Genomic DNA, 26,211 nt, shown 5'->3' with positions numbered 1-26,211 from the left:
CAGCCCTACTAATTGAATATCAAATTTGAGATCAGCAGCAGAGCCTCCCCTCTGAGCTGTGAGTTCAAGCCAACGACGCCACGATAGTTACACACAGGTTACACCAGGCAGGATTTGCCATTTACTCACTGCACGACAGCTCCCCACGGGGGACAGAGGAGATTTTATCCAGCAACTGCATCCCAACCAAAGTGTGATCCTGGCACAGCTTGGCCAGCTGCAGGAGCTCCTGGCTCTCCACTGCAGGGTTCCAAACCTGCTTCTGCCCTGTGGCCAGAGAGAGAATCCTGTCACCACTGCTGATTGTGCAGGAGAGAGCTCCTGTTTTTTATCATTAATTAACAAACCCCAAACAAACCAATCTGACGTCATCCAGACTGACTGAGGACTTGGGACTACAGTCCTAAAGACACCTTGGGTGTTATTGCTTAAATTTAACAATCAGAAAATACTTTTTTTCCCAGTTCAACCCAACAAAATCCTACTGGACAACCACAGAGCTGCCCCTTGCTTCCCCAAAGGGAAAAAGAAAAGGGAGAACATTTGTCATGCTTTAGACAGGGAAATGCACATGATATTCCCAAGCCAGATGATGTGGGGCAGCAAAGACCAAGGTTAAAAACCCTTTTTTAAAATAAATATTAAATTGGTGCCCATAAAAATACATCCTTAACTACTGCAACACCACGCTGGACACAGGAATAACTAGAAATGAACATCTGTATAGAACTAAAAAAGGCAGACAAGGCTGACAGAGCAGAGCTGCCCAGACACCCCTGGCTGTGCTGAGCCCTCAGGGACTGAGTGCAGGGGCTGCTTTGGGACACACAAATCCCCCCAGGGACCAAACCTGGCCTGTCCCCTGTTCCCTGTGCACAGCCCAAAGACAGGAGCACAGCCCAGGTGTGTCCCTGTGCCCCCAGCACAGCCCAGCTGTGTCCCTGTTCCCTGTGCCCCCAGCACAGCCCAGGTGTGTCCCTGTGCCCCCTGTACAGCCCAGGTGTGTCCCTGTGCCCCCAGCACAGCCCAGGTGTGCTCCCTGTGCACACACCAAGCCCCAGCACAGCCCAGGTGTGTTCCCTGTTCCCTGTGCCCCCAGCACAGCCCAGGTGTGCTCCCTGTGCACAGCCCAAACCTCAGCACAGCCCAGGTGTGTTCCCTGTGCCCCCTGCACAGACCAGGTGTGTCCCTGTGCCCCCAGCACAGCCCAGGTGTGTCCCTGTGCCCCCAGCACAGCCCAGGTGTGCTCCCTGTGCACACACCAAGCCCCAGCACAGCCCAGGTGTGTTCCCTGTTCCCTGTGCCCCCAGCACAGCCCAGGTGTGCTCCCTGTGCACAGCCCAAACCTCAGCACAGCCCAGGTGTGTCCCTGTGCCCCCAGCACAGCCCAGCTGTGTCCCTGTGCCCCCAGCACAGCCCAGGTGTGCTCCCTGTTCCCTGTGCCCCCAGCACAGCCCAGGTGTGTCCCTGTGCCCCCAGCACAGCCCAGGTGTGTCCCTGTGGCCCCTGCACAGCCCAGGCGTGTCCCTGTTCCCTGTGCCCCCAGCACAGCCCAGGTGTGTCCCTGTGCCCACCTTTGCCCTGGGCCGAGGCCAGCAGCTCCTGGGTGATCTGCTGTGCCAGCAGTGGGGCCACGGTGGCCGGGGGCAGCCCCTGGCAGGCGATGAAGGCCTGGGCCCTGCGGCCGCGCTCCGGCCCCCGGCGCGCCAGGATGGCCCCCAGCACCTCCCGCGGCTCCCGCGCCGACACCTCCCCGAAGGAGCAGCTCAGGTCCTGTGGGAGCAGCCAAAACCCCAGTCAGAGCATCCCTGACCCATGGATCTCCCCGAAGGAGCAGCTGAGTTCCTGTGGGAGCAGCCAAAACCCCAGTCAGAGCATCCCCACCCATGGATCTCCCCAGAGGAGCAGCTGAGTTCCTCTGGGAGCAGCCAAAACCCCAGTCAGAGCATCCCCACCCATGGACCATCCCAGAGGAGCAGCTGAGTTCCTCTGGGAGCACCCAAAACCCCAGTCAGAGCATCCCCACCCATGGATCTCCCCAGAGGAGAAGCTCAGGTCCTCTGGGAGCAGCCAAAACCCCAGTCACAGCATCCCCACTCATGGACCATCCCAGAGGAGCAGCTGAGTTCCTCTGGGAGCACCCAAAACCCCAGTCAGAGCATCCCTGACCCATGGATCTCCCCAGAGGAGAAGCTGAGGTCCTCTGAGAGCAGCCAAAACCCCAGAGCATCCCCACCCATGGACCTCCCCTTAACCCCAGGTGATGCTTTCACATTTTCCAGACTCTGTACTGCATTACTTTATAACTCTGAGCTCCATATAAAGTTTTAGCAAGTTCTCCTCACAGCTCAGGCACACAGAACAATCCTTTTCCAGCCCAGAGCCAAGGACAATGCTGCAGCTTCAGGCCCAAAAAGGGCAAACAAGGAATTGAGGAGAGCAGACTGGGAGGGTGGGACTGCCCAACCTGGAGCTGGAAGTGCACGGCTGTGCTCAAGCTCATCTCAGCACCTCACGCCCAGGAAGCCTCTGGCCTTTTCTCACAAAAAGGGTTGGAATTCCACCCTCTGCAGCTCCTTGAGGGCACCTGCCAAGACCTTGGCCCCCTCACCCTGCCCTCCCCAGCCCCAGCAGGGCTGCCCTGGCCCCTGGGCTTACCTTGGAGAGCTCGTAGAGGCACAGGACCTGCCTGCAGTAGCCCCTGCCATGGACACATGCCTCTGCCAGGGCCTTCAGCGCCGCCACCACGGCATCATCCTCACACCCCAGAGAGGTCCAGTCCTCCAGGCTGGATGCTGGGAACAAAAAACCATCAATTCCTATCTCATAAAGGCAGAAACCTCCCTTACACCTGGGCAAGGCTCCCAAAACCTGCAGCAATTCCATAACACTTCCTCAGCCTTTGAAAACTGAGCTCTTGGCACCTGTGATTTTTAAATATTGCATTTGTTTCAGGGTCCAAACAGTGTAGCAGAACACAAATATCCTCGGTAATACCTCAGATATAAAATTTCTAAGCATAAGAAGGGTTCTGCAGCCTTCCTGATGGGTTAGGATTCATTTATGCTCTTCTGTGTCTATTCAGCTTCACACATCAGTATTAGAAAGGGATGTTCCAGCTGAAACTTGCTCACTCAGACTTCACAGACATGCAGAGAACTTTACAGATAAACATTCTCAGCCTTAGCCTTGCTACTAAGCAAGAGGCACCAAACCCTTCATAATGCACAAAGGAGTCAGAAAAATGCATTCATTAAGGCATTTCCTTGCTTCAGCTACAGAAAAAAAAAAAAAACCAAAACTAGAGGGGTGTTTTCTAAAAGCAGGAACAGGGACGAAGCGCAGTGCTGCTCACTGGGCCTGAAGTGAGAGCTGTGGCAGAGGAAAGGTTCAGGATCTAGTTCAGGAAAGCGCTCACAGAACCCTGCTGGAGCACACAGGGCGCCGTGCGCGGCGAGGCCACGGGCTCCTTTCACAAGGGCACTTGTGCACCAGGGAGACAAAGGCAGGAGGAGCTGAGCTCCTGCAGAGCTTTGGGGAGCTGCCCAGGGAGGGGAGAGGCAGAGCAAGGCGGGGGGTCAGGAGTCACTCACTGCCGGGGGCTGCGCCGGCCAGCAGGGCCCGCAGCTCGGGCTGCAGCTGCTCCAGCCCGGCCTCGCCCAGGGCCAGGGCCCGGCAGTGCAGCACCAGGGACACGTCCCCGTGCCGCAGCTGGAAGTAGCGGCACACGCGGGCGGCCTCGTGCACGCCGCCCTGGTCCAGCAGGGCTCCCAGCAGCTCGGCCAGCGCCGCCCGCTCCGCGGCGCCCAGCGCCGGCCGGGGCTCCCCGCGGGCCGGGGCCCGCAGCCCGCGGCGCCCGGCCGCCTTCAGGGCCGGCAGCCGGGCAAAGGAGAAGTGCTGTGCCAGGCTGGCAAAGGACAGCGCCCCGGGGCACGGGCACGGCGCCGAGCCCTCGGCCCGCAGCGCTCGCTCGGCGACGCGGCACAGCCAGATCTGCTTCTCCAGCTCCTCCAGCTCCTGCACGGCCACCCCGGGCTCCTTGGCCAGCCAGTGCCCGGCCAGCGTGAGCAGCAGCTGCCTCTCCAGGACGCTGGCCGTCTTCTCCTGCCCTGAGCACTCCCGCGCGTTGTCGGCCTGCTGGAGGAAGAAGCCCGCGGCGGCTCGGCTGCAGACGCAATGTTTACTGAAGGTGTCGTTGCACTTCTTCCAGAACTCAGCTCTTGTCTGGGGTTGATGCCACTGTCCAGCGTCTCTTAAATGATGTAGATCCCTCAGAACCTGTAAAATCCACAGAGGTTTATCACAGTTATGTTTCCAAGAAAGAAAACTCCAGCTCACACAGGACGGCCAGCACTGAAACGCTGGATTTAGGGAAGTGCCCCAATATGCAACAAGCCACAGAACTGGTTTGGGTTGGAAGGGACCTAAAAGATCATCTTGTTCCACCCCCTGATGGGCAAACCCATCTATTCTTCTCCCCAAATAAAACTGCATACAAATAAAAACAGGAAGAGAATGAGGACAGTTGTGCCCTGCAGCTCGGCACTTACAGCCAGTGTGTTCGGTGCGCTTGCATTTAAAATAAAAAATTACTTAACAAAAAACTAATGTTTCAGGAAGGCTGGGAAGCTGCCTCCTCAGTCCTGGCAGCAGCAGGAAGAAGAGGTGGCTGTCACTAACTGCACTGTACCTCGTGTGTGACCACGCTGTCCACGGGCAGCTCGGCCAGGGCTGCCACCTCCCGAGCCAGGCTGAACATTCCTCTCTCCTGCAGCTGCTCCAGAATGGAGCTGCACTCCCCCTGGAACGCCTCCAGGCTGCAGGAGGTGAGGATGGAGCGGCTGATGGAGATGGAGGAGTCCCTCAGGGCCTCACTGAGGGCACAGAGCCTCTTCAGGTGGGGGCCTGGGTCAAAGAGAACAAAGAGCTCAGGAGAGCTGGGGCTGAAGCCCGGCGAAGGCTGGGCTTCCCCCAGGAGTCAGCCCTGCCAGAGGGCCGGGATTCGGGCTGTCCTCACCGTCCAGCAGGAGGTTCTCTGCTGCAGCAAGGAGCTGCAGGAGCTTGCCCAGCTCGTAGTCCGTGCGGCACTGCTGCAGCATCAGCTCCAGGAGGAACAGCGCCTGCGAGCGCAGCCACGGCAGCGGCACCGCGGGGGCTGCTCCCCCTGCAGCCCCCAGCTGTGGCAAACCAGGGGTTAAGGATCAGGGGGTCCCCCTTCCTGGGCATTGGGCTGGCAGTGGGAATGGAAGGTGCAGCAGCTGTGCCCCTCCTCAGGGACAGGGACAGGGACAGGCAGCCCCGAGCAGGAGCTGGGACATTCCACAGCAGGCGAGCACCAGGTGAGAGCCAGAGGCAGGTGAGAGAGCTGAGCAGGACCAGCGAGGGCCAGGTGAATGAACTGTTACACAAGCAGCCCTGTCACTGCTGGGGAAGGGAACTGAGCTGCCTGAGCCCAGCATCCAGGAAGGAAAAGCATTAATGACAGGGAATGTCAGTTAGCATGTCCAGGGAACCAGGGGCCGGGATGGAAAGGGTTAAAACAGCTGCACTGAGAGACAGTTTTCACACACTGCTCCTCTTGGCCCAGCTGCCCAATCCCAGCAATGACATTTAGAGAGAATTGATTTCCTTACGTTTGTGAGGCTTTCCTGAAACGTGTCCAGTTTGGTTTTAGCTTCGTTGTACTTTTTACAGTTCATGCACAGCTCATACATCTCCAGGATGTGCAGCAAAGGGGAGTCCTTTAAGACACAAAACCAGATGGCAATAAATTCCCAAAAGTACCTCAATAAATAAATCCTACTTTTAAAAATCATCTATTATTTCATTCAATAAATGTAGAATTTGTCTCCCTCAGCAGCAGAACAATGAAGCTTTAATTTATTAAAGTCACATGCAAGGTTGATGTAGGACCTAAAAATCTGTGATAATTGGAACAACTTCCAATTTGACTGGGAATTTCCATGGATAACCAGGTTATCCTTGGCACAAAGCAGGACAGAGGGGGATTTACAGGCCCAGAAGGGTGAAACACATGAAATATACCCCCGAAACCACACTCCCTCACCTTTAAAAAGAGCTGGAAGCCATTCAGCAGTGTTTTACTCTTCTGCTTCCTCAAGAAGACTTTCCAGATGACAGCAAGGTCCTGCAGGTCCCACTGGGGGCTCTCTGCCCAGCCCTGGGTGTGGGCAGTGGCCTCAGCCCTGGTGGCACCATCCACAGAAGTGATGATCCAAACACAGAGGCAGGAGACGGGGTTGGCATCCTGGGAATGCCAGAAGGACGGGCTCACACCTCACCTCCCTGGGGAAGGGGGTGCAGAGCCACCAGAGGAAGGCAGCAGCAGTGGGATGGCAGTGCAGAGCAGCTGTGACACAGCCAGCAGCTGCCAGCATCACTCCCCAAGCAGCAGGAACTCAGACTCACGGGGCAGCAGGCTGCCAGCACGCTGAGGATGGGGGCGTGTGCCCTGAGCCCCTCAGCCAGCAGGTAGCAGCAGGGGCTGGGCTGCTCCTGGCACTGCAGCAGCACCTGGAACAGGCTCCCCGCTCGGGCCCTGCCAGCTGCACCTGCCTCAGCACCCAGCAACTTCCCCAGGGCCAGCTCCAGGTGATCCCGGACCACGGCGGGGAAATCCTGCAGCAGGGGAATGACCTGTGGGGAAACAGCACCAAAACCTGCTGAGGGCAGGAGGATGGAAGCACTGAACACACCGAGACAAAACACTCTCCAAATTCCGTTTTTAGAGCAACTTCGGAGACCCAGAGAGGGAAAAGGGTTCTGTAGGTGTGAATTACTCTAATGAAAGCTCATCCTTTTCCACAAAGCTCAAATGTCTCCTAGGGAGCCTCAGTTCTGTTCTCTCTTGTAGTGCAGCAACAGAGCATGAAAAGGGTCTGCTTGGGTGTTTTTGTGGAGTTATAGATTCTTCAAACCAACAAGGAGATCCAAGTTAGAATCCTAGGCCTGCTAAGCACCATCTTACCTGGAATCTCCCACTTAGGTCCCTCATATGACTTTCCCCAATTGCTTTTATTGGAGTATTTTATTCATTTTTAAATCATGTTCAAAACCAAAAGGTGGAAAATTTGGATTCTCAGAAGTTTAAGTATCTTTGCCAAAGAAATCGATTTGAGTTTTGAAAGAAAAGATTATATAACTTACACTGAACATCTGGCAACTCTCCAATTAAAAAAAAAAAAAAGCAGTAACTACTTGAGTTTAAATTAAATTTACAAGTGTGGCTGCAAGGGAAGGGCTACCACAGTGCCAGGGTATGGACATCCCCAGAGAACCAAAGCCCAGGAACTGGTGAGGCTCCTGCTGTCTGCACACTGGGACATGGTCTTGCTCCAAGACCCACTTCAATGCACAGGCAGCTCACCTGGGCTGGCTGGTGGCCGTGGAGCTGGCTCTGCATGAGGAACTGCAGCCACTCGTTGGATCTGGCACATTCCCTCAGGAAGGACGTGCTCAGCTCCAGGTTATGGAGCTTGCAGAACTGCACGACCAAGGACCACTGCCTTCTGGAGTCACTGGACGTCCTGCACGGAATTCAGAGAGCTGCAGGTGCAAAGAGCTGCAGTACCTGCAGCAGATGCTCAGGTCTGAGGCGAGCCTGAGACTGCCTGCAGACAGCAACAGGGCATGCCAGGGGTCACTGCAGCCACGTCACTGTCCTGCCCTGCCCCTCTGGTGTTACCTGACACACAGGTAACAGGAGGCAGTGCTCAGCCTCCCTCTCCCAGGTAACCCCTCAAAGCAGGCTGCTCTCACCTCTTTATTCCTTGCTGCTCAATGCCATCCCAGAAGGCCTCTTCCAAGGAGGTCAGAACTGCTGCTGCTGCCGCTTTTTCACCATCAGCCAACTTTGTTAACTTCTCAACTGTTTAAAAGAACACATTCTGAGGTGATATTTGCATCAGAGCCAGGGCAGCATTTTCAGGAGTACCAGTATCCTCCTAAGCTGGGAAAGCAGACACCTGTGGCCCTGGAGTTAGAAACTCAACTTTCTGAAGTTATTTCTAGGATAAATTTCATTTCCCTACAGCTTTGAACACCTGATCTCCCTGCAGGCATATGACAGGACGGAGAAAGCAGATTTGGCAACGGACTTTGTTTAACTCTCTGTAATGTTATTACAACTGAACCTCACCAGTATCAGTCTCAGGCTGGACAGTGTCTGTTAGACCCTGATAGAGGCTGTATCAGTCTCCCTGCCTTATTTGACACTACAGGATCAAAATGCACCTTTCAAAATTAGTAAAAAAAAAAAAAAAAACCACAGGTGATTAAGAACACACCTTGTGACTCAAAATAACATCAGCCCATTGTGAGATGCTCCGCCCAGTAGGAGAAGCTAGGCATTCCCACCTGGATAAATCCAGGCATTTCTAGACAGAAAGGCAGCCTTTCCACAGGTCTCCAAGAAGACACAGCAACCACATCTGCCACTCCAAGAGGACTGCAGCCACTCCAATTTGGACTGCTACCAGCACGCTGGCCAAAGGGGTGTCAGGTTGTATTCTGACTTTGCCAGTGGTCTTCCTTTTGTATCATTGTGTGTATTTCTGTCTTTTGTTTTCCCTTTTGCCAATAAATCGTATTTCTGACTTGGAGTCTCTCACTGGTTTTGCTTTCAAACCAGAACATTCTCCCATGCTTTTACCGCACTGCAGAGCCCCCAGGCAGCACCTCTGCATCCCTCCCTGCTTCCCTTCCCCCCAGAGCACCCATTCCGAGGCAGACGAGGGGAGCCTTACCCAGGGAGTCCCTGGAGAGGCTGTGAGGAGAGGCCTCCCTCCGGCTGCTGCGGCTGGAGATGAGGCTGGCAGCTCTCAGCCCCACGCGCAGCCCCAGGCTGTCCTGCCCCAGCAGCTCCAGGAAGCACACGCAGGCTGCAGCCACCGAGGGCACGTGGAAGGAGCACAGAGCCAAATCCCGGGCCTCCCGTGCTGCCTGCTGGATCCTGCAACGAGCGACACACGGGGCTTCAGCCTCTCCCAGTGTCCAACACTGAGCACCAAGATGTTTCCTATCACCATCCCAGCAGCAGTTGCATCTGGACGGTTTTCCTCATCTCCTGTTAATGGCCCATCAATGTCAGAGATAACACTCTCCAGGAGCCAGTTCTGTTTAACAGGTGAATAAGAACACACCTTGTGACTCAAAATAACATCAGCCCATTGTGAGATGCTCCGCCCAGGGGGAGAAGCTAGGCATTCCCACCTGGATAAATCCAGGCATTTCTAGACAGAAAGGCAGCCTTTCCACAGGTCTCCAAGAAGACACAGCAACCACATCTGCCACTCCAATTTGGACTGCTACCAGCACGCTGGCCAAAGGGGTGTCAGGTTGTATTCTGACTTTGCCAGTGGTCTTCCTTTTGTATCATTGTGTGTATTTTTGTCTTTTGTTTTCCCTTTTGCCAATAAATTGTATTTCTGACTTGGAGTCTCTCACTGGTTTTGCTTTCAAACCAGAACACCCAGCTCGGTGCTCAGCCTCCCCTTGCCAGGGAAGCCCTCAGACCTGCTCCCCAGGCACCTGCAGGTTTGCTGAGCTCTGGGTCATCGGCACCCAAGGCAATTAGGAGCCAAAAGTTTCGTGTTTGTAGAAAACGTGGGTGTGAGAATGAAGGCTCGCACGTGAGAAGCAGAGTTTGCAATTTAATACGTTCATCAAAAACTAAAGGCAGTGGAATTGCATGGCACCCACACTCTCTGGACAGAGAGACAGAATTCTGTCTCTCAGGAGAAGCACACAGAGAAGAAGAGAAAACAATCTTTATCTCTGCTCCTTTGTTTTCCCCATGTAGAATTTAGTATAGAGATTGTTTACCTGAAGTGATTACTTAATTAGATTCTAAGGAAAGTTATTTAGGCTCAATGAGCAATCAGATCCAGCTGTGTCTCAAACTCAGCGGAGAAGTCACAAGTTTGAGAGTTAATAGTTAAGTAAGTAAGAAGTACGTATGGAAGATAAGATATTCTCTCTTTAAACAGTTAAATAAATTAATGTAACAAATAAATAAATGTAATATAGGATAATATAGTGTATATATACTATATAAATACATAAAGATAGATAGATAGATAGATAGATAGATAGATAGATAGATAGCTAGCTAGCTAGCTAGCTTTTTAATAAAGCTATCTGTCAGCCTTCTGATCTGGAACCAGACATCATCATTTCTTCCCTGAGTCAGGGTCAACCTTTTTTAGGATAGAACTGGTGTCATTTTGTTAATTACAATTAACAGAACAGCCCCTCAGCAGCTGAGGGCAGAAAAGCCTTTGCAGAATTCACAGTCCACTGCAGCACCAGGAACCTGAGTCTGACCTGCAGATGGTGCTAAGAGAAAAATGTACCCAAAGAGGTTTTCCACAGCAGTCACTGAAATAACCCTGACTGACTGTTAAACCGTGACTTCACTCCACATTAATGCATGTTTCCCTTTTTGCCCCAGTTTTACCTGTTTGCACAAGAGAAACTGATCTGTGTGAGAAAAACAGTGACTAATACACAAAGCAGACATTCCAGAAACAAAGTGATTTGTTCTAATTCCCACACTAAACAGCAAATTTCACATATTCAAGCAAGATGTGTCACTCGGCTGCACCCTTCTGAACACCTGATTTTGAAGCTTCAGCCAGAACATTTAATTCCATCAACCTCCAGCGCATTTTTTGCCTTACCAATTAAACTAAAGAAGTGTCACCATTAGGAATTGTCACAGAAAAGGGGCATCGTTTTCCTACAGAGTCACCTAGGGGCTCAGGCTCCTAAAAGAAGAGCCCACCCACGTTTGATCTGACTGGAATATTCTCCCAACTTCCCTTGTGCAGATTTTATTGAGGTGACTCCAAGCAAAGCTCGCCTCCTCTGAGGTGATACCTGGTTTCCAGCCCCTAGGACACCCGCAGTGGCAGTGCCCAGCACTCTGTGCTGCTGGGGAGGAGGGATGCTCTCCCTGCTGGGGACACTCACAGCTGCCTGGGGGCTCTGCTCCGGGCCAGCTGCTGCCCCAGGAAGGTGCCGAAGGCGAAGGCGGGCCGGCCGTGCCGCAGGTAGAAGAGGAAATCCAAGCTCTCCAGCACGGCGTGCCTGCTCACCAGCTGGGGGCTGGAGAAGTGGGGCAGCTCGCTCCAGGCATCTGGGAACAACAGAGCAGCACTGTCAGGGACACGCTGAACTGACAGCGCCCAATTCAGGGCTGAGCTGCAGCACCTCAGGGGAGAGCCAAAGGCGCTCCTCGGGCTCTAACTCACATCTTGGCACTGCCCAAAACCACCCTGAAATCCCAGTCCTCGCTGGAAAAGCAGAGCTCTGCCCCGCCTCAGCTTGCTTGTAAAAGAAAACACTGGTTTTCTATCTTATATTTAGAGAATTTTCTGGATTTAGCAAAAGTTCTGCCTGGGAAGAGCATAACGTGAAAATCTAGAATTCTAGCTCAAAGCAGAATTTTAGTAAATTACACTATTTTTCTTGCTTTTTGAGTAAATTTATCTGCCAGTTAATTCCCCTGGAAAGTAATTTATTTTAGGTGCTCAGGCTAGTAAAGCATGTAAACCTTGGCAAGGGACATACCTGACACAGCAAGAGTGTTTGTTGACTGCCAGCCAAATAATTTCCTGGGGTCAAAGGGCATTAATGACTGAAAGATCAGAAACAAAATAAATTGAGGCAGCTTAAGAATTTCACATCACTGTCCTGTAACTCTCAATTTCTGATTCTCTTACAGTTGCAAACATTTTACAATTTGAATTTTGCAATTTCTGCAATGTTCAACGTCTTGCCCACTGAACACTGCGAGAATATCCCTCCCTGACATTGCAGCACTGCAGACTCACAGGGTGCAGAGAGCACTTGAAAAAGCAGCTCAGGATGAAGCTGTGAGCTTCAGCTCCACACCAAGGATCCCAAAGAAACAACCCCTGGCCCCCACCCCCAGCTTTAGCTGCAAAAAAATCTGCTCTGCCCTCGTGCCCTGCCAAAAGCACTCTGTACCTGCAGAAGGTGGTAGAGAGAGATGTCAGGAGGCAAAATTCCATGAGCATTGCAGGAGGGAAAGAGAGCAGCCTTGAGCTTGGGGTAAGGGGTCAAGGCCATTTTTAACAGCTGAGGATCAACTTTCTTTAGAGGTTTTTCTGTATCTTCGTTCTGAAGGACCTACATTGCAAGCAAGCAAAATTAACGAGGAGGAAACTGCATCCAAGAGCAACAAAACAGTTTTGGGGTGTGCCAATCTACCCCGTGGGAATTTGACATGCAGAACACACAAAGTACCATCTTTTTTTCCTGCAAAATGCTTTTAAGTTGTATCAGATCCATCTTCCCCAGCACCTGCTGTTGCAGGTGACTGTGCTGTGGATCAAGACACTCTGGTCATCCCCTCATTTTGCTACCAAAGGGGGCATTTTTCTATCACAGCCATGAGTGCAGCAGGACAGGGGGACCAGGAGGGACCAGGGGGAATCAGGCAGTACCTGGTCGATGCCCCCAGGCCCATAGACCGTGGTGGCCAGGGCCAGCAGGGTCCTGCCCTCCAGCAGGATGCTGCTCACACCCCCCTGGCTGCTGGGAATCAGCATCTGAGCGTTGGCCAGACTTGCCTGGAAAATCATCTTGGGATCTTAAAAGGAAAAAAAAATGACATTTAATTCCAGGTAAAACCAACATTAAACCATCAATCACACGTTACAGCTGTCCTCTGACTGTGAAAAATGCTGGATTTTCTACTTTTTGTTGTCCATACTGGTTTCCTGTGGAAACCCAGGGCACTGGGAATATTTCTCTGTCTGCTCTGGGGTGTCCTGACCCCCAGGGGAGCACTGACTCTGACCCTCATTCATGGAGAAAACTTCCAAAGCCTCAAGGTAAATCAGAGACCACAGAAGTGTGAGATAGATTGTAGGGATTGTAGAGAGCAGTGTAGTGTGTCACATGGGTGAGAAATTTAGGTTTTAGGATTTTTAGTATGTTATAGATGGGTACAAGATGGAGGGTACAGGGTGTTGTCTGGAGCTCCTTTCTTCTTCCTCTTTCTCCTTGGGTTTGGGTGGTGTCTTGTAACTGGGCAGAAAAATCCACATTGAGGGTCTTAGGGGTCAGTTATTGGGTTAGAAAGGGAAATAATCCAGGTGTCACTTCTTAACTGGGTAGTTTAGTTTTTGATTAGACTCAAAAGGCCTTGTAACACGAGGTCGTGGCCATTTTTGTGCTGTTTTTCCTGCATGCACAGTCTGGTGCAGACAGTGCTGAAGTTTTGATAAGATAACAACAAACAGAAGCTGAAGACTGAAAAAGTTCAATGTGCCTCTCATTCCTGACACAGAACTGCTCCAGGGAGTTGCCCAACTTGGGGCCCACGAACTCACAGTTTCCCTCACTTTGCCTATAAACACAGGGAAGATGAGCTAAGGTTTACCAAGCTTTGCCCACACAGATGGACTGGGGCTGAGCCCCACACTTAGTTTAGCACTGGAGTGGTTCAATTCTTTATCCTACACTGACCATGCTTTCTAAAAAAAAGCTTCACTTGGGATCAGTTTTGTCTTCTGCTGATGTGTGACTCTGCAGAAGATGAAATGTTTAAAAGTGCAGTGAGTTAGGGGCACAAATTCTACTGGCTTTCAGTAAAGCAAACACACAATCCAAGGGCAGAGAAATCAAAATGCACCAGACTAGAGGAAGGTTTAATTTTAATGGGATGTGTGTTTTCTTATGAATTCTCCTTCTGCTGAACCTGTTGGGAATGTAACTGAGCTGGAGGTGAGGATGATTATGCACAGAGTGATTCTCACTTCTGTGCAGCCTCCAGATCTTTGAGCACAGTTCAAGCAGGAATTACAATCCAGATTTCAGAGATGAGGAAGTGATGGAAAGGGGGTTTTTGCAGCAGAGCAGAGGTTTAATCCAGCTGTGCTAGGGCAGGAACACCAGCCCCCTCTGCAGTGATTCCTACCTCGGGGATTGCTGGCAACCCCTCGGCACTGCACCAGGAACTCAAACCAGGGATGGGCTTCCTGCAGCTCCTTGTTATCCAGGACAGGGCAGTTTGAAGGGGTTAAACTGGAAATAAATGAGCAGCAGAGTGAAAATGCAGCATTGGTAACCACTGATGGAACACAGCATTAAACCACAAATACAAGTGGTTAGACAAACAACCAGAAAATGATGTACTGACTTTTTCTGCTCCCCTCCTACATCTCTGCTAATTCCAGTGTTACACTGGAGTTAGAGCCCAGAAATTTTAATTGCCAAATATCCATTAAGTGGGAAGTATTCATATAGCTCCAATAGCTAATACTGGTACCACCTTCAAACCCCAACTAACCCTAGATTAGGTGGAAACCAGCAATTTCCTGATCTGTGAACATATCAGGAGTCAACTCACTGCTCAAGAGAGTTTCTGAATTCTGTACATTCTGAGTTTCTGAAGAACAACTTGTCTTGGCTCGTTTAGGATTGTATTGCTTACAGCATTATACTAATTACAGCTGTAATTGTTTCCTCTCATGACTGACACACAAATTAATATTTAGACAGTCTGAATAAAGCTTCAAAATACAGCTTAAAATCTCACACACTATCCCAGAGTTTCTCCCCACCAACTGTTCAAATTGTGTTTCCTTCTTTAAATCTGGGACCCCTCGTGGGGTTTGAGGGATGGGAAGCAATCCTACCTGTAATAGTCCAGGTAAGTGTACAGCAGGTACTGCAGGCTGTGCTCCAGGCAGTGCAGGACAAACTGAGCATGGAAGTCCAGGCCACTGGCAGTGCTGTATTTTGGAACAGGGTGAGGATTCTGCAGGACTCCCCCCAGGCACGACAACCTCTGGAGCAGCAGCTCAAAATCTTCCAGCTCAGACTGGACAAAAATTCCCTTTCTGCCAGAAAAAAAAAGTATAGACACTGATCACACAGCTCTCTGACAAGTTCTGGTGGGTGTTTCCAGCTCAGAATTAGAGCAGACCCTTCCCTCTCAGGGATGAATTCCCTACTGAGGCAAACACAGCGTGCCAAAATCCATCTGCCTGTGCCCCAACAGTGCTGTGGTTACTGCAGGTCACTGCCCAGAGCGAGCTGTGAGCAGTGAAATGCTCAGCATCTCCTCCCTTGCACTGAAGTGGGCAGCAGGAATATAACCCCAGGAAACACCCAAGGGCTGAGGGAGGAGTGCTCCTGCTCTCATGGCTCTTACTGTTTTCAGGTAACCAAAAGTGGGAGACTAAAATCACATTTATCAACGGATTCGTGCTGTTTCCAAAAAGAGCAGGATAAAAACGAGTATGTATCAAGGATTTTGTGTCTGATTTTGGTTCCACACAGGAAGGAGAGTGTGTGAAGCCTCGGGGGCCCTACCTGGCCAGCTTGTTGAGGATGTCCTGTCTCATGTAGGGGCTGCACAGAGTGCTCCTGTCAACGATGTCAGGGCTCAGGGGGGGCCAGGCAGCTGGGCCACAGGGAGCCTGGCTGGGCTCTGACTCCTCAATCCAGGAACAAATACTCAGCCAGTCATGCTGGGCTGTCAGGTGCATCCAGAGCACCTCAGGACTGCAGGTCTTGAGTTCTGCGTTTCAAAAAGGCAAATGGATGAAACCAGCACACACAGACACTTCTGAGGGAAATACTGGTATTTTCTTACACAGAATTGTGGAATGGTTTGGGCTGGGACCAAAGAGCATCCAGTTCCTTGGGCAGGGACATCTTCACTGTCCCAGGTGGCTCCAAGCCCTGTCCAGCCTGGCCTTGGGCACTGCCAGGGATCCAGGGGCAGCCCCAGCTGCTCTGGGCACCCGTGCCAGGGCCTGCCCACCCTCACAGGGAACAATTCCCAGTTCCCAATATCCCATCCATCCCTGCCCTCTGGCAGTGGGAAGCCATTCCCTGTGCCCCATCCCTCCAGGTGCCTATTTTTAATGAACAGCTGCCAATAGGATGGTGAGATCAAGGGAATTGTTGCAGCTTTTGGAGCCTCACGTTGGCAGAGCTGGAAGCAGTTCCCCAGGGCAGGGGGTGGGACAGGATGTGGCAGAGGGTGGCAGAGGGTGGCAGAGGGTGGGATTCACATGAGGCAAATCCCTTCCAGCTACATCCAAACCCTCCCCACAGGAAGAGCCCGGCCCCAGGATGGAACAGGGTGGAACCCATGGACACCCAGCTGGAGTGACACACACAGTGACCTGTGGCTGTGCCCACGCCGCTCCCACAGAGACCCCAGTGCCCAGCTGAAGCCCCCAGTGGCACAGTACTCGCCTTGGCTTGCTCTCCAGGGCAGCAGAAGCATCTCCTGCAGCAGCTGATCCCAGCAGAGAGCCCAGCTGAGGGTCAGGGTGAGCCGGGGGGCCCCGGGGCTGCCCCAGCCCAGCTGCGAGCCCAGCACTGCCCGGGGCCCAGAGAGCTCCTGCTCCCTCCTCCAGCTGCTGCACCTGCAAGGGGCTGGGCTCAGGGGGGCTCAGGGGGGCTCAGCAGCCCCAGCACAGCCAACAGCACCTGAGCCAGGCTCAGCAGAGCTCCCAGTGCCAGTGCCACAGGGGCTGACCTGAGCCCCAGGGCTCAGCAGTAAAGAACTGCCTCGTTTTTCCAAAGCTGACACAACAAATTATGAGTATCACAAGGGCTTTAGCACTATTGAACTGTAAAATTATTTTCGAGGTTATTTAGTTTGCTGCGTTGCAGACATCAGAGATCAAAACCAGGGTGAACATCTGAACACGAATAATTGAGTAGTAATTCTAATATTATTATTAAAAACGCTTTGTTTGAAGCAGAAGAGCTCTGTCACCCTCACAATAGTTTGGCATGACTCACACAACAGTTTGTCATGAGAGAACATGACAGCAACTGCTACAGTAATGAGAAAATTACCCAGTCCCCACACTGACTCTGATCTCTGCAAACAAAGACCAGTGTGAAGGTAATGAAATTAAAGACTGTGTTTGTTAGTGCAGTAAAACCCACAGAATGTGCAATCCAGCACATTTTAAACCCCATTAATGCTATTAATTAATAATTAAAAATAATAACCCACATTACCTGGAAAGAGACTGGGTCTCTTCATTTTCCTGGAAGGATTCTGAGTACAAGCTTTCAACCTGATGCACAAAGTCAATCATTTTCTTCTCTTTTTCAGAAAAATAATTTTCTTCTTGTAACACTTTCACCTTTAATTCAAATGAAAGCGTTACCTCCACCTGTTAAAATATTACCTCCAACTGCCCCCAATTTTTATCTATCTTTAATATATTCAAGTTGTAAATGATCCTGCAATAACCAACTGTAGGAAAACAATTCTAGAAGCAGAGGGCATTGCACTTAAATGACAAGAGGACTCCAGGCTGTGTGAGAGAACCAGATCAGAGCAATAAATGTCATTGCACCAGCTCTGTCCTTTAGCTGCAGATGCAAAGGCACAGGGATGCTGCAGTAATGCCACCAGGAGGGTGCAGGTACAAGCCCTGGCTGTCTCTGCTCTCAAGGCCAGTTCAGTCAGGGGTTTCTTGTTGGGCTTTTTTCTGACCCAGACATGGGGCAGCTGAGAGGTGTTTTAAAAACTTTTATTCCATTTTCAGTCTCGTGAGAAGGGTGAGGCAATACAGATGTTATAATTCACACCACCACAATCAGAAGTTAACTGTTTCCTAATTACATTATAAGTGTTTCTTGGTCTATCAGCTTTAGCCACACCATGCTGTAAATGCCTTAAAGCCAATCCTCTTAAATTACCCCTTTTAAGTCCTACTGCAATGCATCATTCAAAGTTCTATTTCTCTGAAGTATCTAGTCTTATTTGTAAGGCCATCCTTTGAAACTTATTTCTAGTTCCATTTCTCTCTCAACAATGCCTGTCCTATTCCACAACATCTCTAGGTCAGCATTCCTTATCTCGAAGTTTGCATACAAACACACACTACGTGAGCCTCCTATCAAACCTTGAAAGTTTTCTGTGACCCCATTTCCCAGAGTTTCCCTCAGCACAAAGGCAGGGCTCAGCCCTGCACTCACCAGGAGCTCCCTGACGTGCTTGTCGGGCGTGTGGAAGCAGATCTTGTGCAGCTCCTGCCTCACGTCCAGGCCCTGGCACAAGGAGACACTCGCTGTAAAGCGTGCCCACAGAATACACTGGAAAGATCACACACACAGCCTGGACACAGCTGCTTTCCTCCCAGAGCACACAACCCTGGTGAACAGTCCTGCACCAGCTCCCACAGGGACGTCCCTGATGTCCCCAAACCCTGTCTGGGCAGGCAGAGCCACCCTCCCTCTGCTGCTCAGCACCTCGGGCAGCACACAGCCACAGCCAGGCTCCCTCAACCCAGCCCATTCCCACTGGAATCCCAGCTGCTCCTGGGGATCCAAGCCAGCCCAGGAGCCCCCCGTGCCCTGCACGGCCCCAGAGCAGTGTGAGCACCCCAAACACCTCTCACCATGTTCCTCAGCAGCTCTGAGGCCTCCCTGGTGCTGCCCTTCAGCAGGCAGTCGTAGACCAGGCTCAAACCTGCCTGGATGAACTCCTGCAGACTCTCAGCAGGATGCTGCTGCCTTCGGAAGAAGATCTGGGCCTCTGGAATTTTGTTGCTTAGGATGGCCTCAGCAATGACTTCCTGAAGGGAAAAGCAGGGAACAAACTGCCCTGGATCATCCCTATGCTGATTTTCTTCCCCAGTGCTTTAAGATATTTCCACACAAATGGTCTCCTTATATAAATTTCATCAGTAATAAAAAGTGGGTCATTCATTTTCACCTCTGGTGTCAGTTTTTCCCATTCTTGGCTCTCTTCTATCTCAGGCAGGTCTTCATCCAGCTCAGCTCCCGTGTGCCCTGGGCTCATCGCTGGGCGAGGATATCTCCTCAGGAATTTCCTCAGTTTAATGATGTAATCAGTTAAAATATCTGCAGCCTTCTGCAGGAACTCGTCGGGTTCTGCCAAAAGCATCCAAGAGATCAGTTAAATGGGAATGAACAGACAGGATTTAAATGTTTAGCAGTGCTGAATTAATAAATGTGCTGACGAATAAACAGACCCCCCTCAGAGGGAAGAGGGCATCAGCCCTGTCCCCTGTGCAGGCAGTGACAGCCCAGCACTGCCAGCACCCTGTCAGGACACAGCCACAGCCCCACAGAGCTCCCTGCCCTCACTGAGGGGTCTTCCTGCCCAGGGACAGTAAAGGAGAACTGAAATTTTGTATTAATCCCACCAATTATTAGTCAGGCAAGTCCAATCTAAAACACAGGGATGAACATCTTCCACTCACTGAATTCTAGTATTTTTATGTTAATCCCAGGCAAATTTAAGCTCCTAATTAAAGGAATTAGCAGTTCTTACTTAAATGATGACACATTACTCGATATGACCCAGCAGGAGTGATCTTACCCTCTGTGTGCACAAAGATTTCCTCCAGCTGCTTGGTGAGGAAAGTCAGGGTGAGGCTCAGGAGCTGCTCAGAGAAGTGTTTGCTGTGAGGCTCCATATCATTGTCCTGGATTGCTGAGCAGAGCAAGTTTAGAGCTGGCCTGAGCTCCTCCAAATCTGCAAAGGTTCCAGAAAGTTCACACAGCTGCACCCTGCACTCGGCCACGGGGAGAGAGGGGTGAAACAAACCCCTGAGCAGCTGCAGGTTCTTCACTTACTTCTCAGGTAAGACCGGGAGGCAGCACCCCCAGGGTGCTCAGGCCCAGGGCAGGCTGCAGACAGACTGAAAACACTTTCTTTGCTTTTTAAAAACAAGTCCACCGTGTCCAGCTGGCGATTCTCCAAACCTGCCTAGATAAATGTGAAACAGAACAATCAAGCACGGATTCACACCCATACACTGTGCACTTCCTGCTGGATTCTTACTCCATTCCCAGTGACAGAGCACACACACAGAAAGCCAGAGGGGATTTGAACTCTGTGTGCAGCACCTGCAGCTGCAGGAACAAGGTGACCTGCACAGAGCCTGCCAGGCTCCTCTGCCAGGCTCTGCTCCAACCCTGCCCTGGATCTTCACACACAAAATGTTACTGCAGCAGTATGGAGCACATACGGTGAGAATCAGGACTCTGAAGAAGCTTACAGCAATTTTATAAGAACAGCACAATAAACACAGAAATCTATTTCCAAGTGTTTCTTTTCATATTTAACATTTTGCAAGGGGACAAAAACTGCTGCAGAAACTGGCGAAATTGCTTTTGGGTCCAATTAAGAGGGAATTTTGAGCACTGCTTTGCTCTCTTTTATTTTATTAATGTGCATATACTTCGCTGCTGTTATTTGTTCCTTTGGGTTCCTCGTCTGCTTGGGGTTTTACTGTTTATTTAATAACTAAACCACCTCCTTTTGCCCCTAGGTTTGAGGCACGCTTTTAATTGTGTCTAAACCCACACTGGCATTGCTAAACTGCATTCAATACTTGAACCACAGAGTTTGTTGTTTGCCTTTCCTCACCTCGAGGGCGTGGATGGGAATGGAGCACCTCTCCCAGCCATTGAGGTGGCACACGGAATCCACCACCCCGGCGCTGCCAAACATCATCAGCCTGGTCAGGAACTCCTCCTGAGTCACCCCAAACAGGACCAGGGACAGACCACGCTCTGAAGGACAGAACCAAGCCACTGTTAAAGACAGAGCAGCCACTTTTTGGGCAGCAGCGTTTCTACCCACTGCTGCTTCCAGAAGAGAGAGGCGAAGCTGCAGCGGCTCCGTTTGGATTTCCCCCGAGCAGGAATGCCATGGAAGTTACCCAACAGCAGCCAGGTAAAGCACTACAAACCCCTAAAGCAGCTGTCTCAGGACAGTTCATGAGCCCTCACCTGTCAGCAGCAGACACAGTGGCACCTCTGCACTGCACTCCACATAGACACTGCTCCTGCCAAAGTGGGAACACGTCACGTCCTGGGACTCAAAATCCCAGAGCGCCAGGGACAGCCCCGTGTCCTGTGCCTGCACCACGAACACAGCCTTAGCTCCAGTCACCAGCTTGCACTCCAGTTTCACCATTTCCTGGGCTGCTCCCACGGGGATTTGTGCCCACTGCTGTCCTGCTCCCCCAGGGGCTGCAGCCTGGCTTCGGAGCGCTGGGGAAGCTGCACACGTGACAGCCCGGGGGACAAAGGCCACCATCCTCTCTGGATCCTCACAAACTTCAGGATCGTGATCTTCCAGATGGGTAAAAAACTGATACCAAGGCAAATTCAAGTCGTTCACCAAATCTGGAGAGCCTGGTGTCCTCCTTCCCCTCACTCTGTCCCACAGCGAGGAGAGGTGTGCCTTCCAGGACCTGCCGAGGGGACAGGCACCTGTAACACCAGGTATTACCCCAAGAACAAGGTAAAGCTTTCTCAGTTAAATAAAATGCACTTAGAGCTCATAAAATCCATCCAGCACGCTGCATTTTTACCTTACCATGGCCTCTTTATTTGCATCTAAATACTCCCTGCAGCCAAGCTGAGTGACCACAGCTGGGTCAGCTGACAACGCCCATGTTCAGCATTTTTAGTGAAAGGTTTTCTTTTCCTCACAGGAAGTGCCAATTAAAAAATAGTACAACAGTTATAGATAGTTATATATAAATTATAGTTATAGATAGTTATATATAAATGTTCTACTGTTTTTTAATTGATAACAAATAGTTATCAATTAAAAAACCGTAGAACAGAACTAACTGCAGAACTGAGCCTTTCCCACCTATGCACCAAGTTATAACTGACATGCTTTATTGGTATCAATACTCTAAGACTCAGAGGTAACCCCTAAGCAGCAATTCCTGTTTGGAAGCTGTCCAGTGCCATACCTAAAGCTGTCTTGATTCAAAACATTTACAGCAGAATGGCTGATTTTACCTGTCACAGCTACAAGTGAAAGAAACCAAACCAGCAGTTTATTATCAGTGATCCAAAGGAGGCAAAGGCCAGCCTGTGTCAGGAGGTCCTTCCCTCCTGTACCTGTCTGTGCGGAAAGGCAGCGGCAGCAGCTCCATGCTGTGCTCAGAACTGGCCAGGTCATCCTCGTCCAGCCCCTCTGCAGGCTGCACTGGAAGACTTTCAGGGTCTCTCTTACAGAGCAGATGTTCAGGGAACTGTCTGTAAAGAAATAAATATGGAATTTCACCTTGCTCAGCTGATTTAAGATGTTTTTTTTCATGTTTAACTCCTCCAGGAGCTCTGGGTGCAGTTTTCTCTCAGGGTGGCAGGTGAGCCATCAGAACCTGATGCTCCTTCCTTAGAGGAGGACACCACCTCTTAATTACCACCCGGCCCTAATTTATCAAGCTAAATCAGCCCAGCTGTACCAGTACAGTTTGATAATTCCATACCCCACAGTACTTCTAAAGGGTGCTGCCACCCACCCCTGGCACTGAGAGCACCTCACCTTCCTGGCAAAAACTGAAGGGCAAGGCAAGGTTTATCTGCTTGTTAACAGACAGATTTAAATGAAGAGATGTTACAGACACAGATCTCTTTGTGGAAGAGACAGAGAATCAATTAGAGCAAGCAATGCAAGGACAATCTTTCCGCAAAGAGGGAATTTCTGCTCTAGCACAGGAGTCAGAGTGAAAAGCTGCCAGCACCCTGGTGAGGGCAGCCCAAAGCCCTGCCCTGGGAGCTGTACCTGAAGTAGGTGTTGAGCTGCACAGCCAGGGCACGCTGGCAGCTGTTGGTCACCACGGCCGTGCTGAGGTCAGGGGACACTGCCAGGGCAGCCAGGGGGGACACAGGGGCTGGGCCCTGCCCCTGCCCAGCTCCCAGGGCCACACTGACCTTGCCCAGGGTGGCACCGTCACAGCAGTCAAATATGTCTGCAAAGAGCATCAAGGAAAAGCCCAGGCCTGGAGTGAACAGCACAGCACTTACATGTTGCCCTGATTTTTAAAAGTGTTTTCTTTTACTGTTCTTTTGGAAGTTTTCAAGTTCTTTTAAAAGTTTTCCATGCTTTCTGATGTTTACATATTTCTACTGGAGTTCTCACGCACTGTTCATGTCAATAATGATTGTTTTGCATTCCTCTTTGTGGGAGGAGAGAATTGATGGGCTGTTGGTTTGACCAGTGTGGTTGGAGAGGTGGCAATTTCACCCTCCGATCCACTGCCACTTTTGGAATTCTATATATTGCAAGGTCAGAAATAAAATTGGCTCCTTTTCTCTTTTGAACTTACCAATCTTCTGTGTACTCATCTCGTGTCCAACAGCGACAGTTACACACCAGGGGAAGGTGCTGAATTTTGGCTCCAGGAGGAGGGAAAGGCAACCTGACTTTATTGAGCTTTAATGTGCCAGAGGAGGTGACCAGGAACAGGTTAAAGGCAGCAGCTGGTGGAGCTGACAGGCCTGAGCCCCTGCTCATCCCAACACAAACCTGCCTCCCAAGCTCCCTGTGTGCCTGCAGATCATTTCTGCTTTCATCAAGCCATGAGCTGGCAGTAGAAGCCAGCCTGTTACACACAGAGCCATGAATCAACCCCCTCAATGAAATCCATAAATCCATAACTGCAGTGGGGTGCTGGGAAACCCTGCACACACAGCTGTGGCACTTCCCTACCATAACCAGGCTTTGGCTGCACAAACCTTCTCTGCAGGCACCACTCAAATGCCTGTAAAGAAATTCCTGCTCAGCCCTGGCAGCAGAGAAAAGCAACGTTGCTCTTCCAGATGATCTTCCCCGAGCTCTCCTGCAAAGGATACAAATCCAGCCAGCACTGTCCAGCAGGAACAGGATCCCCCTGCAGAACTGGCAGTCTGTTATTCTCCCCACAGCTCCTGGAGGCAGAGCCAGGGGGAAGCAGCCACAGGTCTCTGGGGGCGAGTCTTCCTCAGGAAAGGTCAGGTGCACAAGGATAAACTGGTTGAGCAGAAGTTTGCACTTGTTGCTTCCAAAGGACAGAATCTTCACAGAGAAAATTGAAGGCAGATCTGTAAATTTAAAGATAATTAAATTCTGGATTACAGCCAGCTGGGGCTTTTGATTTGTAAAGGAATCCCAAGAAAATGACAGCTCAAATTCAATGCCCCCAGTTACCATCCTAACAGAAGCTGGGATTGTGAGTTGGGCTGGTTGGTTTTAAATCTCACTTTCTGTGCCAGGGGCACTAATTACAGAATGATTCCCCAAACTTTTTATGTGGCTTTTTCAATGGACAATACTATGAAGGACATTAAAAAAAAATCAAAATAGCACAAAATAGGATTTCAGTCAGCACTGAGAAGAAAAGCTACAAACTTTGGAAATAAAATATTTTAGGGAAATAAAATATTTTACAAACATGTAAAACACCAAAGGCTCATTGTAACTGCACACCATGTTTGCTAATCATAAAATACAAGTTAACATGTTTAATTAATCTTTGCAAGGTTATTGATAAACGCTGTCTCCCTTTTCTTCCCATCAGTCCCAATATTAAAGTGAAAATTTGAGAGAGCAGGGTTGCATATATCTCATTAAAGCTCATTTTTAACTTTGTATCACCCAAACATGACCCTACAAGAGTTCACTTCGGTCTGACAATGTCACCTTTGAACACAGAAATGTCCCCATTATTTTTGAAGCCCGTGACTCCTGCTGATCCCACTGGGGCAGTGTGGGGGTAGCTGAAATTCCCAAGTGCTCCATCCCACCAGGAGCAGCAGAACCAGACCCCCAGTATTTCACACACTGAAATTTACTCACTAATGTTTTTAGCTTCAAGGAGCTTTGTAAGCGTCTGTGCCTCACAACTGTGCAGGGAATTCGGGTTGTGTTTTCCATCTTCTACACTGAATTCATAGACAAACAGGTCGTGGCTTTGAGCAAGAGCCAGGAGTTTTGTCTTGCTGGGTTGCAAACCATCATCTTCGGAGCTGTCCCACACGAAGCTGAAGATGGAACGTTCAGGAAGGTTATGGCTTTATTCCCTCTGCCCATCTCCCACGCCGACCACTCTGGGTGTGCACTGATGAGGGACAACACCTTCCCTCCAGCACTGAGACCCTGCTGCCACCCCGGCCCTCCCAGCACTGAGCTGCTTCATCCTCGGGTGAAGGACAGAGCCTGGGGAACCCCAGCTCCTCCTCCTCCTCCTCCTCTCCAGGACAAAGGGCTTCCATCCCCTGCGTTTTCCACTCTGCCCACCCAGGGATGCTCCGCTCCAGGAGAGCACCAGCTCTGCCAGCGAGGGAGAGCAGAACAGTGTCCATTTCCAGACTTCCCCCTGGTTTTTGGGCTGACAGACAGACAGACAGGAGCCAGCCGGACAGACAGACAGGAGCCAGCCGGACAGACAGACAGAACCCAGCCAGACGGACAGACAGAACCCAGCCGGACAGACAGAACCCAGCCAGACGGACAGACAGAACCCAGCCAGACGGACAGACAGAACCCAGCCAGCCAGACAGACAGACACCCAGCCAGCCAGCCAGCCAGAACCCAGCAGGACAGACAGACAGACACCCAGCCAGACAGACAGACAGAACCCAGCAGGACGGACAGACAGACACCCAGCCAGACAGACAGACAGAACCCAGCAGGACGGACAGACAGACACCCAGCCAGACAGACAGACAGACACCCAGCCGGACAGACAGACAGAACCCAGCCAGACGGACAGACAGAACCCAGCCAGACGGACAGACAGAACCCAGCAGGACGGACAGACAGACAGACACCCAGCCGGACGGACAGACAGAACCCAGCCGGACAGACAGACGGAACCCAGCCAGGCAGACACACAGACGGACAGACAGACAGACACCCAGCCGGACAGACAGACAGAACCCAGCCGTACAGACAGACAGACACCCAGCCGGACGGGCAGACAGATGTGACCCAGCCCCGCCGCGGCTCCGGGCGCGCTCCCGTTGCGGGGCCGCTCCCCCGCTCCCCCGGCCCGCACTCACTCAGCCCAGGCTCCCGGCAGGACGCTGCCCCGGGCCCGCCCGGGCCCGCCCGGGCCCAGCGCCTCCAGGCGGATCCCGCCGGCCAGCAGCACGGCGCCCAGAGCGTGCCGGGCTCTGCTCAGCCGCACCCGCGCCGCGTCCCGCGGCTGCCCCGAGCGGGGCACCAGGAGCACTCGCAGCTCCGCCCGGGCCCCCGCCATCCTCCGGCTCGCCCTCAGCGCCGCCCGACGCGCCCGCCCTGGGCCGCCGCCATCCCGGCGGGGCCGGCCCTCGTTCCGGTCAGCTGGGCGCCGCCGGGCCGCGACTACAACTCCCAGCGCGCACCGCGGCGCAGCAATGCGCTCTGGGAGCTGTAGT

At 51.5% G+C, this 26,211-nt stretch overlaps 1 protein-coding gene across 2 annotated transcripts in view; it reads right to left on the bottom strand.

Annotated features, from left to right (window-relative positions):
• Positions 1 to 26,104, bottom strand: part of SPG11 (SPG11 vesicle trafficking associated, spatacsin) — a 31,517-nt gene extending 5,413 nt beyond the window's left edge. Inside the window, exons 1-33 of one of the 2 annotated variants that reach the window (XM_053988052.1) lie at positions 25,855 to 26,104; positions 24,650 to 24,834; positions 23,668 to 23,895; positions 22,598 to 22,784; positions 21,931 to 22,068; positions 20,800 to 21,266; positions 20,435 to 20,580; positions 19,639 to 19,771; positions 19,382 to 19,537; positions 18,752 to 18,930; positions 18,435 to 18,611; positions 18,013 to 18,084; positions 17,044 to 17,171; positions 16,264 to 16,436; positions 15,370 to 15,577; positions 14,691 to 14,894; positions 13,970 to 14,076; positions 12,492 to 12,637; positions 12,013 to 12,174; positions 11,593 to 11,659; positions 10,993 to 11,158; positions 8,766 to 8,971; positions 7,780 to 7,888; positions 7,388 to 7,547; positions 6,430 to 6,657; positions 6,068 to 6,268; positions 5,634 to 5,741; positions 5,018 to 5,177; positions 4,691 to 4,905; positions 3,594 to 4,278; positions 2,659 to 2,795; positions 1,575 to 1,773; positions 130 to 267 (exon numbers count right to left, since the gene is read on the bottom strand). In XM_053988052.1, the coding sequence (XP_053844027.1) occupies positions 130 to 267; positions 1,575 to 1,773; positions 2,659 to 2,795; positions 3,594 to 4,278; positions 4,691 to 4,905; positions 5,018 to 5,177; positions 5,634 to 5,741; positions 6,068 to 6,268; positions 6,430 to 6,657; positions 7,388 to 7,547; positions 7,780 to 7,888; positions 8,766 to 8,971; positions 10,993 to 11,158; positions 11,593 to 11,659; positions 12,013 to 12,174; positions 12,492 to 12,637; positions 13,970 to 14,076; positions 14,691 to 14,894; positions 15,370 to 15,577; positions 16,264 to 16,436; positions 17,044 to 17,171; positions 18,013 to 18,084; positions 18,435 to 18,611; positions 18,752 to 18,930; positions 19,382 to 19,537; positions 19,639 to 19,771; positions 20,435 to 20,580; positions 20,800 to 21,266; positions 21,931 to 22,068; positions 22,598 to 22,784; positions 23,668 to 23,895; positions 24,650 to 24,834; positions 25,855 to 26,054 (6,175 nt within the window). In that variant the 5' untranslated portion in view covers positions 26,055 to 26,104. The remainder of the gene's footprint in view (positions 1 to 129; positions 268 to 1,574; positions 1,774 to 2,658; positions 2,796 to 3,593; positions 4,279 to 4,690; positions 4,906 to 5,017; positions 5,178 to 5,633; positions 5,742 to 6,067; positions 6,269 to 6,429; positions 6,658 to 7,387; positions 7,548 to 7,779; positions 7,889 to 8,765; positions 8,972 to 10,992; positions 11,159 to 11,592; positions 11,660 to 12,012; positions 12,175 to 12,491; positions 12,638 to 13,969; positions 14,077 to 14,690; positions 14,895 to 15,369; positions 15,578 to 16,263; positions 16,437 to 17,043; positions 17,172 to 18,012; positions 18,085 to 18,434; positions 18,612 to 18,751; positions 18,931 to 19,381; positions 19,538 to 19,638; positions 19,772 to 20,434; positions 20,581 to 20,799; positions 21,267 to 21,930; positions 22,069 to 22,597; positions 22,785 to 23,667; positions 23,896 to 24,649; positions 24,835 to 25,854) is intronic. The other variant, XM_053988050.1, reaches the window with a different exon arrangement.
• Between the last annotated feature and the right edge of the window lie 107 nt (positions 26,105 to 26,211).

This window comes from Vidua macroura, chromosome 12, assembly GCF_024509145.1.
Source record: "Vidua macroura isolate BioBank_ID:100142 chromosome 12, ASM2450914v1, whole genome shotgun sequence".
Classification (NCBI taxonomy): domain Eukaryota; kingdom Metazoa; phylum Chordata; class Aves; order Passeriformes; family Viduidae; genus Vidua; species Vidua macroura.
This window is presented reverse-complemented; position numbering and strand designations above follow the sequence as displayed.